We start from the raw sequence: 12,505 nt of genomic DNA, 5'->3' as shown, positions 1-12,505 counted from the left end.
TATCTCAGAACAATGAAAAAAACACTAAATATAAGGTTCCAGTATCCCTAAATTCTAGAAAGTTATTTAGCCCACCCCTTCAGAGATCTTTTACTGGGTTGTTACGTCATGTTCATTTCAGTGTTTTCTTACTACAACTTACTGTCCTTTTTTAAACCCCCCAAACTGTATTGTAGGCAGAAAGTCAATAATGAGGTATGTTCGTCTGACTTTCTAATGTTCACAGGAGTCATAGCATAGTGAGGTAATGGTTTAATGAGGAATAAAAAAGTCTTTATTCAAAAGAGGCCTCACAAGAGAGTGTCGTCCACATCATGGTGGATTGAGCCCTTCAATCTACAACTAGTAAAACATCCACAACTCAACAAACATGCATCTGCTGAACATACCAGGGTGCTGGAGAATTCCACGCAGCTGTACATCTAAAGGAGGGTGGACTGGAATGCATAGAGGAGGCAGAACCGGGGGAACAGTGGAGGTGGTGCCTGCAATCCTGGTCCCCCAGCCATGGTGGCTGAGCCCACGGCCTCAGAGAACCCAGTAGCAGCAGGAGAGGCGGCACACGTGACTCAAGCCTCCTGGCCACAGTAGCACTAGCCAACCATAGGTGACTAGGCAGCAGTGGCAGTGGGGCCCACAACCTCATCTCTCCAGCTGCAGAAGCACCCATAACTCTGCCCCCCCAAATCCAGCCCGCAATGGCAGCACCCACGAACTTGACACCACCAGGCACGACAGGGTGCCCATGATCCCCACTGTCTTCCCCTCCCCCCGTGTTGGCAGAGCCTGCGACTCAGGGGATCTTGGATGTGGCAGAAGCGCCCACCACCGTCCCAGTGCCCCAGCAGCAGCAGCAGCAGCAAGGCACCAACCACCCTAGAGGCACAAGCAGCAATAGCAAGGGCACCTGTCAGAGGCCATGGAGGGTGGAAAGTGCCAACTCTCAAATGTAACCAGAGGTAGCACAGGTAAGAGAAACCAAAAACTTGTGTTATGTATGCCACCTGCTGGAAAACAAAAGAAAGACCTCTAATTGCTAACCTATTGAATCATTAGAATCAAGAGAGGGAAAAAAACTTTATCTAAAGAAGAAAGGTATTTGCTACTTCAGATGCACTGGCAGAGGAGCAACTCATCAAGCACCAAGGAAGAGAAGAGCCACAGTAACACTGTATCGCAAAAAGAAAATGATAATTCTTCAGAAACCAAACTTAAAGTCATGGCATATTGAGATCTAACTGATAGAGAATTCAAAATAGCTGTCATAAAGAAACCCAAGGAGCTATGAGAAAATCAGGCAGTTCAATGAGCTAAGGAATCAAATTAATTAACAGAAGGAATATTTTACCAGAATATTGAAACTCTAAAAAAGAATCAAATTCTGGAGCTGAAGGACTTAATAAACAAGATGAAGAATGCATTAGAAAGCCTTGGAAATAGAGCAGACCCTATGGAAGACAGGATTAGCGAGCTTGAGGATAGAAATCTAGAAATGATACAGGTAGAAAAAGAGAGTTAGTCTTTAAAAAATAAGGAAATTCTATGAGATCTATACAACTCTTTCAGGACGGACAACAGTAGGGTAATGGGTTATCCCAGAAGAAGAAGAGTTGAAGAAGGGAGCAGGGAGTTTACCTAAAGAAAGAATAGCTGAGTGACTACCCTGATGGTTCAGTGGTTAAGACTCTGACCTTCCACTGCAGGGGGCATGGGTTTGATCCCTGCTCAGGGAACTAAGATCCCACATGCTGTTCAGGGCGGTCAAAAAATAAATTAAAAAAAAATATATATATATACCCGTGGGCCTTTTCCCTTTGGGAAAAGGCACAGGGGGGAGAAAGATGGCGGCTACACAGGTACTTACTTTATTACTGTTCTTTAAAGTAAACTCCAGTGTTTTGTGCATGCTTCTGTATATAAGGTATATGTCACAATAAAACAAAAATAAGTGGAAAAAAAATAAGATGATGTCTTCAAGTGAATAGGAAGTTCAAAGAACACTTCAAGTTAATTTCTTTACCTGGCTTAATTTTCTTGGAGATAAAATAAAGATTTTTCAGTTTTCAAAATATTAATCATGACCAAATTGTGATGACAACAGAGATTTATAATTGGAGCATGACTCTTTGAATTTTTGCTCATTTTAATTCTAAAATTAACTGCTATAAAGAGCCCTGTTGGAATAAAGATTTTTTCAGAAAAAAATAAAAATAAAGATTACTGAAACCAACAGCATATCAGGGATGTAAAAAGATTAAGGTTTAAAAAATAATAATAATAGCTGAGAATTTTCCAAGCCTGAGGAAGGAACTGTACACACAAATCCATGAAGCCAAGAGAACATCTAATCACCTCATTGCAAAAAGGTCTTCTCTAAGACACATTATATTAAAACTGTCAAAAGTCAATGACAAAGAGGTACTAAATACAATGTGATACCCTGGATTGGATCTTGGAACAGAAAAAGGACATTAGTGGGAAAACTGGTAAAATCTAGAGTTTAGTTAATAGCAATGCATTTGTGTTGTTTTGTTTTAATTTTAACAATGTGCCATGGTATATAAGATGTTAACATTAAGGGAAACTAATACAAATTTTATCAAAAATACAAAAAAAAAGAGTCAATGGCAAAGAATTTTAAAGGCAACTAGGGAAAAAAGGATGGTTACCTACAAAGGAACCCCCACTAGGCTCTCAGCAGATTTTTCAGCTGAAACTCTATAGGCCAGGAGGGAGTGGAATAACATACTCAAAATACTGAAAGATTAAAAACTGTCAGCCAAAAATACTTTATCCAGCAAAGTTATTATTCACATATGAAGGAGAAATAAAGGGTTTCTCAGACAAAAGCTGAAGGAGTTCATCAACACTAGATGTGCTTTACAAGAGATGTTGAAAGGAGCTCTTACGCCAAAAACAAAAAGGAAAAGTACACAAAATTTCGAGTAAGGTGATAAATAGAATCAGAAAATTGCAACTCTATGTTAGAATAGATTGTTAACACTGTAATATAGCAGAAATATCAAGGGAGAAAAAAAGCAGAAAAAATAACGATACCTACTTCAATTTGGTAACAGACTCACAACATAAATAAGGATAATTTGAGACAACAAAAACAAGAGGGGAAGAGGAAAAGGACAGAACCTGTATAGGCAAATGAAGATAAGATGCTATCAGCAGAAAAAAGACTGTCTTATCTATGAGATGTTTTATACAAACCTCATGGTAACCACAAAACATAAATCTAGAGCAAATACATGAAACATAAAAAAGAGGAACATCATAGAAAACCACCAAAAAAAAAATAGACAAAAACACAAAAAAGAAACAGTGGAGATAGAGAGCAATCAGAAAACAAAAGATAAAATGGCAGTACCAAGTCCTCATCTGTCAATAATCATCCTAAAAGTAAATGGATTTAATTCACCAATCAAAAGACATAGAGTGTTTGGATGGATTAAAAGACAAGACCCTCCTCCCACAAAAAATATATATATGAAAAACAAGACCCAACTATATCCTCCCTCCAGGAGACTCACCTCAGCTTTAAAGATAAACAGGCTCAAAATGAAGGGATGGAAGATGATACTCCAAGCAAATGGGAGCTAAAAGAAAGTGTATCTGTATTCATATCTGACAAAATAGACTCCAAGCCAAAAAAGGTAACAAGAGACAAAGATGGACATATAAAAATAATAAAGGGGACAATTCATGAAGAAGATGTAACATTTATTAATAGGTATGCACCTAACATAGGAGCACCAAAATATATAAAGCAATTATTAATGGACCTAAGGGAGAAATTGACAGCAACGCAATAATAGTAGGGGACTTTAACACCCACTTACAGCAATGGATAGATCATCCAGACAGAAAGTCAACAAAGGAACATCAGCCTTAAATGAAACATTAGACCAGAGGTATTTGATAAATTTGTACAGAACATGCTGTCTAAATGCAACAAAGTACACATTCTCAAGTGCACATGAAGTTTTAGCAAGGATACACCACTATGTTGGTACAAAGAAAGTCTCAATAAATGGAAGATTGAAATCATATCGAGCACAATGGTATAAAACTAGGAATCAACTAGGAGAAGAAAGCTGGAAAAATCACAGATAATGTTCATGACTGAACAACATGCTATGAACAACTATTGGGTCAATGAAGAAATCAACAGAGAAATAAAAAGTTACCTGAAGACAAATGAAGATAAAAATACTACATATAGGGATGCAGCTCTTAAAAGAAGTTTATAGCAATGCAGGCCTACCTCAAGACAAAAGAAAAATCTCAGGGAATTCCCTGGCGGTCCAGTGTTTAGGACTCCATGCTTTCATTGCAGAGGGCATGGGTTTGATCTCGGGTTCAATCTCTGGTTCGGGAACTAAGATCCCACAAGCTGCACGGTGCAGCCAAAAAAAGAAAGAAAGAAAAAAGCCCTCAAACAATCCAAACTTACACGTAAAGGAACAAGAAAAAGAAGAACAAACAAAGCCCAAAGTCTGTAGAAGGAAAAAAATAATAAAGATCAGAGTGGAAGTAAATGAAATAGACTAAAAAGACAATGGAAAAGATCAATGAAACTAAGAGCTGGTTCTTTGAAAAGATAAACAAAATTGACAAACCTTTAGCTAGACTCACTAAGAAAAAAAGAGAGAGCACTCTGCTAAATAAAATCAGAAACAAAAGAGACTATTAACAGCAGATATCACAGAAATACAAATGATTATAAGAGAATACTAAGAACAGCTATACATCAGCAACCTAGGAGACATGGACAAATCCTTAGAATCATACAACCTTCGAAGACGAATCAAGAAGAAATAGAAGGACTTCCCTGGTGGTACAGTGGTTGGGAGTCCGCCTGCCAATGCAGGGGACATGGGTTTGATACCTGGTCTGGGAGGGTCCCACATGCTGTGGAGCATCTAAGCTATGAGCCACAGTGCTGAGCCTGCACTCTGGAGCCCGCGATTCACAACTGCTGAGCCTGCATGCCACAACTACTGAAGCCCGCACACCTAGAGCCCAAGCTTTGCAACAGGAGAAGCCACTGCAGTGAGGGGCCCGCACACCGCAGCAAAGAGTGGCCCCTGCTCGCCGCCCCTAGAGAAAGTCTGTGTGCAGCAACAAAGACCCAATGCAGCCAAAAAATAATAAAAATAAATAAATTTTTAAAAAAGGAACTAGAAAATCTGAATAGACAAATCACTAGTAAAGAGATTGAAACAGTAATCAAAACCTTCCCCCCCAAAAAAGTTCAGGACCAGGTGGCTTCACTGATATATTCTATTAAACATTCAAAGAAGATTTAATACCTATTCTTCTCAAACTCTTCAAAAAACTTGAAGAGGAGAGAACATTTCTTAACTCAATCTATGAGGCCAACATTACTCTGATAACAAAGTCAGACAAAGACAGCACACAGAAAAAGAAATTGCAAGCCAATATTTTTGATGAACATAGATGCAAAAATCCTCAACAAAATATTAGCAAACCAAATACAACAATACAGGAAAAGAATCATACACCATGATCAAGTGGGATTTATTCCAGGGATGCAAGGATGGTTCAACATCTGCAAATCAATCAATGTGATACATCACATTAGCAAAATGGAGGATAAAAACTGTATGATCATCTCAATAGATGCAGACAAGCATTTAACAACATTCAACCCCCACTTATGATAAAAACTCTCAATAAAATTACTATAGAAGGAACATACCTCAATATAATAAAAGCTATATAAACCCACAGCTAACATCATACTCAAATTTGAAAACCTGAAAGCTATCCCCCTAAAATCAGGAACAAGATGAGAATGCACACTCTTGCCACTCTTATTCAACATAATATTGGAAATCCTAGCCAGAGCAATTAGGCAAGAAAAAGAAACGAAAAGCATTCAAATTGGAAAGGAAGAAGTAAAACTCTCACTATTTGCAAATTACATGATTTTATAGATAGAAAATTCTAAAGACTTCACAAAAAAACCTGTCAAATAATAAATGAATACAGTTGCAGGGTACAAAACCAACATACAAAAATCTGTGGTGTACCTATATATGCTAACAATCAGCTAGCAGAAAAGGAAATTAAGAAAATCTCATTTACAATTGCAACAAAAAGATTAACTACCTAGGAATAAATTTAACCAAGGAGGTGAAAGATCTGTACACTGAAAACTATGACATTGTTGAAAAAGACTGAAGAAGACATAAATGGAAAGATGCTCCATGCTAATAGAGTAGAAAAATTAACATTTACCTAGAACAATCTACATATTCAATGCCTATTATTCAGTCCCTATCAAATATTCAGTCCCTATTAAATCCCAAGGATATTTATACAGAAATAGATCAAACAATTCTAAAATTTATGTGGAATCCCAAAAGACCCCAAAGAAACAAAGCAATCCTAAGAAAAAAGAACAAAGGTAGAGGTATCACACTCCCAGATTTCAAACTATATTACAAAGCTATAGTAATCAAAACAGCATGATATTGGCAGAAAAATAGTTACATAGATCAATGGAACAGAATCCAGAGCCCAGAAATAAACCCACACATGTATGGACAATTAATTTATAACAAAGGAGTGAAGAATGTACAATAGAGAAACAATAGTCTCTTCAATAAATGGTGTTGGGGGCTTCCCTGGTGGCGCAGTGGTTGAGAGTCCACCTGCCAATGCAGGGGACACGGGTTCATGCCCCGGTCCGGGAAGATCCCACATGCCGCAGAGTGGCTGGGCCAGTGAGCCATGGCCACTGAGCCTGCGTGTCCAGAGCCTGTGCTCCACAATGGGAGAGGCCACAACAGTGAGAGGCCTGCATACCGCAAAAAAATAAAAATAAAAATAAATGGTGTTGGGAAAACTGAATGGCCACATGCAAAAAAAAAGAAAAAAAAGAAAAAAAGAAACCACTATGTCACACCATACACAAAACTCAAAATGCATTAAAGACTTGAATGTTAAACCTGAAACCATAAAACTTGTAGAACAAATCATAGGCAGTATACTCCTTGACATTGGCCTTAGCAATATCTTTCTGGATATGTGTCCTCAGGCAAGGGAAACAAAAGCAAAAACAAACAAATGGGACCTCATCAAACTAAAAAGCTTTTGCACAGTGAAGGAAACTATCCACAAAATACAAAGACAACCTGACGAATGGGGGAAGATATTTGCAAATCATATATCCAATAAGGGGTTAATATGCAAAATATATACAGAGCTCATACAACTCAACAACAAAAAAATCCAATTAAAAAATGGGCAGAGAAGCTGAATAGACATTTTTCCAAAGAAGATGTGCAGGTGGCCAACAGGCACATGAAAAGATGCTCAACATTGTTAATTGTTAGAGAAATGCAAATCAAAACCACAACAAGGTTATCACCTCACACCAGTCAGAATGGCCATCATCAAAAAGTCTACAAATAATAAATGCTGGAGAGATATGGCCCAGCAATCCCACCATTGGGCATATACCCAGAGAAAACCATAATTCAAAAAGACACATGCACCCCAATGGTCATTGCAGCACTATTTACAATAGCAAGGTCATGGAAGCAACCTAAATGCCCATCGACAGACGAATGGATAAAGAAGATATGGTACATAGATACAATGGAATATTACTCAGCCATAAAAAGGAACGAAACTGGGTCATTTGTAGAGATGTGGATGGATCTAGAGACTGTCATACAGAGTGAAGTAAGTCAGAAAGAGAAAAACAAATATCGTATATTAACGCACATATGTGGAACCTAGAAAAATAGTACAGGTGAACTGGTTTGCAGGGCAGAAATTGAGACACAGATGTAGAGAGCAAACATATGGACACCAAGGGGGAAAGTGGTGGGGGTGGGGTGGTGGGATGAACTGGGTGATTGGGATTGACATGTATACACTGATGTGCATAAAATGGATGACTAATAAGAACCTGCTGTACAAAAAAATAAATAAAATTCAGAAAACAAATGCTGGAGAGGATGTGGAGAAAAGGGAACCCTCCTATACTGTTGGTGGGAATGTAAATTGGTGCAGCCACTATGGAAAACAGTATGAAGATTCCTCAAAAATAAAGAATAAAACTACCATACGGTCCAGCTAGTCCACTTCTGGGTATTTACCCAAAGAATACGAAAACACTAATTTGAAAAGAGATATGCACCCCTATGTTCATCACAGCATTATTTACAATAACCAAGATATGGAAGCAACCTAAGTGCCTGTGAATGGATGAATGGATAAAGAGAATGTTTTATATGTTTACAATAGAATATTACTGTCATATAAACAAGATGAAATCTTGCCATGTGCAGCAACATGGATGGGTGGATCTTGAGGGTGTTATGCTAAGTGAAGTAAGTCAGATGGGGAAAGACAAATATATGATTTCACTCATACATGGAAAAAACTCAAAATAAATGAACAGAATAAGTGAAATGGATAAAGGGGATGAACTGTATGGTGATGAATGGAAACTAAATATTTGGTGGTGAGTATGCTGTAGGGTATACAGAAGTAGAAATATAATGTTGTACACATGAAACGTACATAATGTTATAAACCAGTGTTACCTCAATAGAAAATAAACTTTTAAAAAAGACTTTGCAGACTAAGGTGATGGACCAATCTGTTTTAATTCACTTGAAGTCAAAGAAAGTTATATGTATTCAGAAAAGTTTGTGTCATAGAAAATGGTGAGAGTACCCAAGTTTAATTTTTCCTCTGTAAAAGTAAGTAATATATATCTCTATCATATACCTACTGTTTGTGCTCTGCTGTGCTATTAGGTGCTGTACATACATTCAGCAATCAATACTTAAGTATTTTTGTTAATTAGACATCAGTATTGGAAGTAGATGTTGTCATTGTTATTTTAGAACAGAGAATACCAAACTAGGGATCTTGGATTCAAGGCCAGACCTCAAAGCTCATGACCTTTCTACTCTTTCATACTTATTTTATTTACTATAATTTACAGATTGCACATTCTTCAAAAGGAATACAGAATTCTACGAATATTCCTGAGATGTCAGTCAGGCACCAAAAGGAAGTCACAGTGGAGGGGAGGGAGAGTCCAGAGATTGTCTCAACTTGGTCTCCGACAGGCATTTCTTGGAGTGGTGGAGCATCTTGGGAGGACTGCATGACACCCGACAGAGAGCAGAGCTTGGAAAGCTCACAGCCTCTGGAAGAGGACATGGCTTTAAACGAAGTCCTACGAAAATTAAAGCATACTAACAAAGAGCAGCAAGCTCTGATCCAAGACCTACAGCGTCGTAACATGTATTTAGAGAAGAAGGTTGAAGAACTGCAGAAGAAGACAACTAAAGAGCACGTGTTCGTGGACATCATCAATAAGCTAAAGGAGAATGTTGAAGAATTAATTGAAGACAAATACAGAGTAATGCTAGAGAAGAATGATACACAGAAGACATTGCAGAATTTGCATGAGATTTTAGTTAACACCCAAAAACATCTTCAGGAATCCAGGAATGAAAAGGAAACCTTACAGCTAGAGTTTAAGAAGATCAAGGGCAATTATGTTAGTCTACAGGAAAGGTACATGACTGAAATGCAACAAAAAAATAAAGCTGCAAATCAGTGCATGGAGATGGACAGAGCCTTAAGCAAGAAAGAAGAAGAGGTAGAGAGGCTGCAGCAACTCAAAGGAGAACTGGAAAAGGCCACCACTTCTGCTCTGGACTTGTTGAAAAAGGAAAAAGAGACCCGAGAACAAGAGTTCCTGTCTTTACAGGAGGAATTTCAGAAACGTGAAAAGGAAAACCTGGATGAAAGACAGAAACTGAAATCTAGACTTGAGAAATTGGTCGCTCAAGTTCAAAATTTGCAGTTCATATCCGACAATGAAAAGGCTAAGAATACAGAACTCCAGCAGCAGATCAACAAAGTAAAAAATGAAAACTCAAAACTTCAGCAGCAGGTTGCAAGGAGTGAGGAGCAAAATTATGTTCCTCAATGTGAGACAGCTCAACTCAAGGAGAACTTAGAGGAAGGAACAGAGTCAGATATGGCAAAGGTATTATCACAAATTCAGAATCTCTAATGCAGAATTTCAGGAGTTTCTAGTAGTCTTCTGATGCATATTTGGGCATGGCCCATATACAAATTTGTTGGTAGAGAGTCATTAACAAAAAAGAGAGAAAGGAAAATGCACCACAGGTTTGGAGAAGTTTCTTTGGTTCTTGGGTACTCACATTAAACAACAGCCATTCCTGGCTTCTTGTGATTATTTTGGTAGTGGTGAAAATTAATGTGGGAATTTTGTGGGTTCCTATGACCAATCATCCGGAGCATCCTTTGAGAAAAGAATTTTCTAAGTGGGGGTCGCAGTCTTTTCATACCACATCTACCTATTCAACAAACTAAATAATTCAATTGAATATTTGGTTTACAAGGTAAAACAAACCTGTATTGTATCACATAGTAATTTTGTAACGTTATAAACATTTTTATTGAGATGTAGTTGACATATAACATTATATTAGTTTCAGGTATACAACATAAAGATTTGATATTTGTATAGCAAAATGATCATCATGATATATCTACTTAACATTCATTAAAAACGACATGAGAGCCTCATATCAATGTGTCTGGAAAGGCTGTAATTTTGTATTTGCAGTTCAAATGGCTTTTTTGGCAGACAGCCTAGAAGCATGGCCTGGTAGTGATAATCTTCACAAGCCAGAGCATATCTGTTCTATTTCAGTTTTGTAGGCCTGCCTTAAAGTATTTATAGTATGCAATCTTATTAACTCTGACTACTTAGAAAGAAGGCTAATCTAAACTACAAAAATGTATGTTTATTTTTATATTTGTCGTAATAACTTAGGCTGAGCTGAGCTGTTGCTTGAAGATGTCCTTAGGGGACTCTCTTTCATGAATCTGTAATCAGTATAAGTATTGCTTGCAAGTAAATAATTCTATTATTTTTAATGACTCAGAAAAATATTGTTCTCTTACTAAAAAATTCTCTCTGTGATCTTTTCTCCAGAAAGAAGGAAGGACTATCTAAGCCAGTGTGGTTCTCAAACTTTAGCATTCATCAGCATCAGCTGTGAAAATGCAGATTGCTGGGGTCCACCCAGATTTTCTGATTCAGTAGGTGTGCAGTGGGGCCTGAGAATGTGCATTTCTAAGAAGATTCTGGATCTCACTGATGCTTCTGGTCCAGGGATCACACTTTGAGAACCACTAACCTAAACAAAGATGACCTTTAGTTTAGCTGTTAGTCAAATCATGGCAAGTTTTGAATTAGTAAATGCTGAGTAAATTACTGTAACTGTGCAGAAGTTTATCCAGTATACAATTTTTTTCTTGAGCTTTCTTCTTTAAAAAGCAATGAAGTTCCTTGTTCTATCTTGACTAATCAATTTCTTTACTCTGCTTTTAGTTTTGCTTTTCATTACCTTTAGGTCCATTTTCCCAAAGTGTGTTCTGGGAGTATCTTTGAGGTCAAAAGCATTTTCATGGTAATAAGTACGAAGACATTAATGCCTTTTTCACTCTCATTCTTTCACAAGTGTACAGTGGAGTTTTCCAGAAGCTATGTGACATGTGGTGGTGTAATTGCTTTTCAGGGCTGATGGAATGTGGGAAGCACATATGAGAATCCAGCTATCATCTATTAAGCTAGCATTAAAAATATTTGCAAAAAGTGTAAACACTGCCACTCTTTTCACTAATTTTTCATTTTGGAAAATGTGCCAACTTTGTATTAAATTGTTACTTACATTGACACATAATAGATTTATTGTTATTTGAATTAGTAAACAAATATTTTTGAATGTTCTCAGTTGTAATTTCAATACAATAAATATTGATATAACTGATAAATATAAATATTGTAATTTCTAATACAATAAGTATTGATAGTTATAACCTAGTAAACAAAAAGTTTTGGGGATCCTCATTAATTTTTAAGAGTATGAAGGCATCCTGAGAATCAAAAAGTTTGAGAACCACTGCTCTGAGTTTTTAAGAGTAGTATTTTATTCAGCATTTTACCTAAAAAGTAATCCAGATTCTTTGTCTTTATTGTGACAAATCTGAATTGTGTACATGTAGGATGCAAAGATGATACATTCTAATTTGTTCCTGAATCACTCACCTTGTGAAGGAGAGAGCCCGAATCCCCCAGACGTGAAGAGAACTTCACAGCTGACTTCCAAAATTCGCAGTCTTCTGGCTCTGATGGTGCGACTTCTCATGTGCCAGGTAATTATAAAAAATCATATTTTTTACTGGGAGAAGAAATATCAAGGTTGGACAATTAAGTTGTGAAAGAAAAAAAATGGAAGTAAAAATACAGATCTTTAAACCAACCAATCAGCCCTTCCTTCTTCCCACTGCTTCTTTCTTCAACACCTAATTCCCACAAATCTATAGTAAGATAATATGATAAGATTAAAAAAATAAAAACTTGAGGCAAAACCCTTCCCTCAGTGCTTTCCACATTTCA

At 37.2% G+C, this 12,505-nt stretch overlaps 1 protein-coding gene across 2 annotated transcripts in view; it reads left to right on the top strand.

Annotated features, from left to right (window-relative positions):
• CAGE1 (cancer antigen 1) overlaps positions 1–12,505 on the top strand; it is a 45,667-nt gene that overhangs the window by 6,020 nt on the left and 27,142 nt on the right. Inside the window, exons 3-4 of one of the 2 annotated variants that reach the window (XM_060023683.2) lie at positions 9,002–10,060; positions 12,112–12,261. In XM_060023683.2, coding sequence (XP_059879666.1) covers positions 9,002–10,060; positions 12,112–12,261 — 1,209 coding nt within the window. Of the gene's footprint in view, positions 1–8,836; positions 10,061–12,111; positions 12,262–12,505 lie in introns of those variants that run through there. The other variant, XM_069541079.1, reaches the window with a different exon arrangement.

The sequence above is a fragment of the Delphinus delphis genome, chromosome 10 (assembly GCF_949987515.2).
Source record: "Delphinus delphis chromosome 10, mDelDel1.2, whole genome shotgun sequence".
In the NCBI taxonomy this organism is placed as follows: Eukaryota; Metazoa; Chordata; class Mammalia; order Artiodactyla; family Delphinidae; genus Delphinus; species Delphinus delphis.
This window is presented reverse-complemented; position numbering and strand designations above follow the sequence as displayed.